General features: G+C 38.5%; 1 protein-coding gene across 1 annotated transcript in view; it reads right to left on the reverse strand.

Annotated features, from left to right (window-relative positions):
• Positions 1-374: 374 nt before the first annotated feature.
• ERMARD (ER membrane-associated RNA degradation) overlaps positions 375-1024 on the reverse strand; it is a 30742-nt gene continuing 30092 nt past the window's right edge. The window contains exon 13 of the mRNA XM_011999657.1: positions 375-467. Coding sequence (XP_011855047.1) covers positions 375-467 — 93 coding nt within the window. The remainder of the gene's footprint in view (positions 468-1024) is intronic.

The following is a 1024-nucleotide window of genomic DNA, read 5'->3' on the forward strand; positions in this document are numbered from 1 at the left end:
AGTCCGTGTAGGAGAAGAAAAACTGACATTACTCACCACTGACAAATAAAAACTGCTCCCAGCTCTGCGTTACTGCCTACAGCAATAAAAGCCTGCCAGGGGATTCAGCAAAAACACTTCCCAGTGCTCATCCATTTAACACTAAAAACCTCAGTGCCATCAGCAGCACTGCATTACTTTCAACTGCTAGACACGGAACTTGAGGCTCAGAAGACTGAGCAACCAGGCCAGGGCCACAGCAAGCACCACGCCGGATAGAAAGCTGGATCTGCCCAACTCAAATTCTGACTCAGCAGACAAACTGCACCCTTCCAGCATCTCTGCAAAAGACAGGTGGTTTCAGAGACGTACACACCCCTCCCAGCACCCTGCATTCAGCATACCTGTTTCTTAAGCTGAAAAACTGGATGGCAGCGAGAACTATAGCCTTCCGCAAGACTAATCAACAATTCTACTGATGCTTTTTCCTAGTTTAGAGAAAATAGTGGTTACAATTGTATTTGGGTAGGCTCTTAGCTTCCTTCTATTGAACTGTAGGCCACTTAGAGTCCCCATTTCTCATTGTCTTTCTTCAAATAATTCCATGCAGCTTGAAAAGCAAAGGCTTCATTAAAATAGGATTGACATGGCAGGCAAATCACAGCCAATAAAATGATTTCAAATGGAGGCCATTAACAATAACAGATCACAAATGCCACACCCACCCTCTGTGCACAAAACTGGAGATGAATAAGAAAAAAAGATTCCAAACAATTGGAAATTTAACTAAGAAATAGTTGCTTAAACACTAAAAATCAATATAACTATAAAAAGATCACATAATCATTTAATTGCTAAGCATACACATATTTCTAAAAGCATAAAAATTACATTATTTGAAGTTGATATAACCATATAACTTAAAAATCCAAGTCAGTCAACTAAAACCTACGAGAAAGAAAGTCAGTGAATTGACAGTTGACAAATTAAAAAATCTGTAACTACCTACAATTCTTTTTTCTTTCCTTTTTTTTTTTTTTTTTTT

The sequence above is a fragment of the Mandrillus leucophaeus genome, unplaced genomic scaffold (assembly GCF_000951045.1).
Source record: "Mandrillus leucophaeus isolate KB7577 unplaced genomic scaffold, Mleu.le_1.0 Scaffold6, whole genome shotgun sequence".
Lineage (NCBI taxonomy): Eukaryota > Metazoa > Chordata > Mammalia > Primates > Cercopithecidae > Mandrillus > Mandrillus leucophaeus.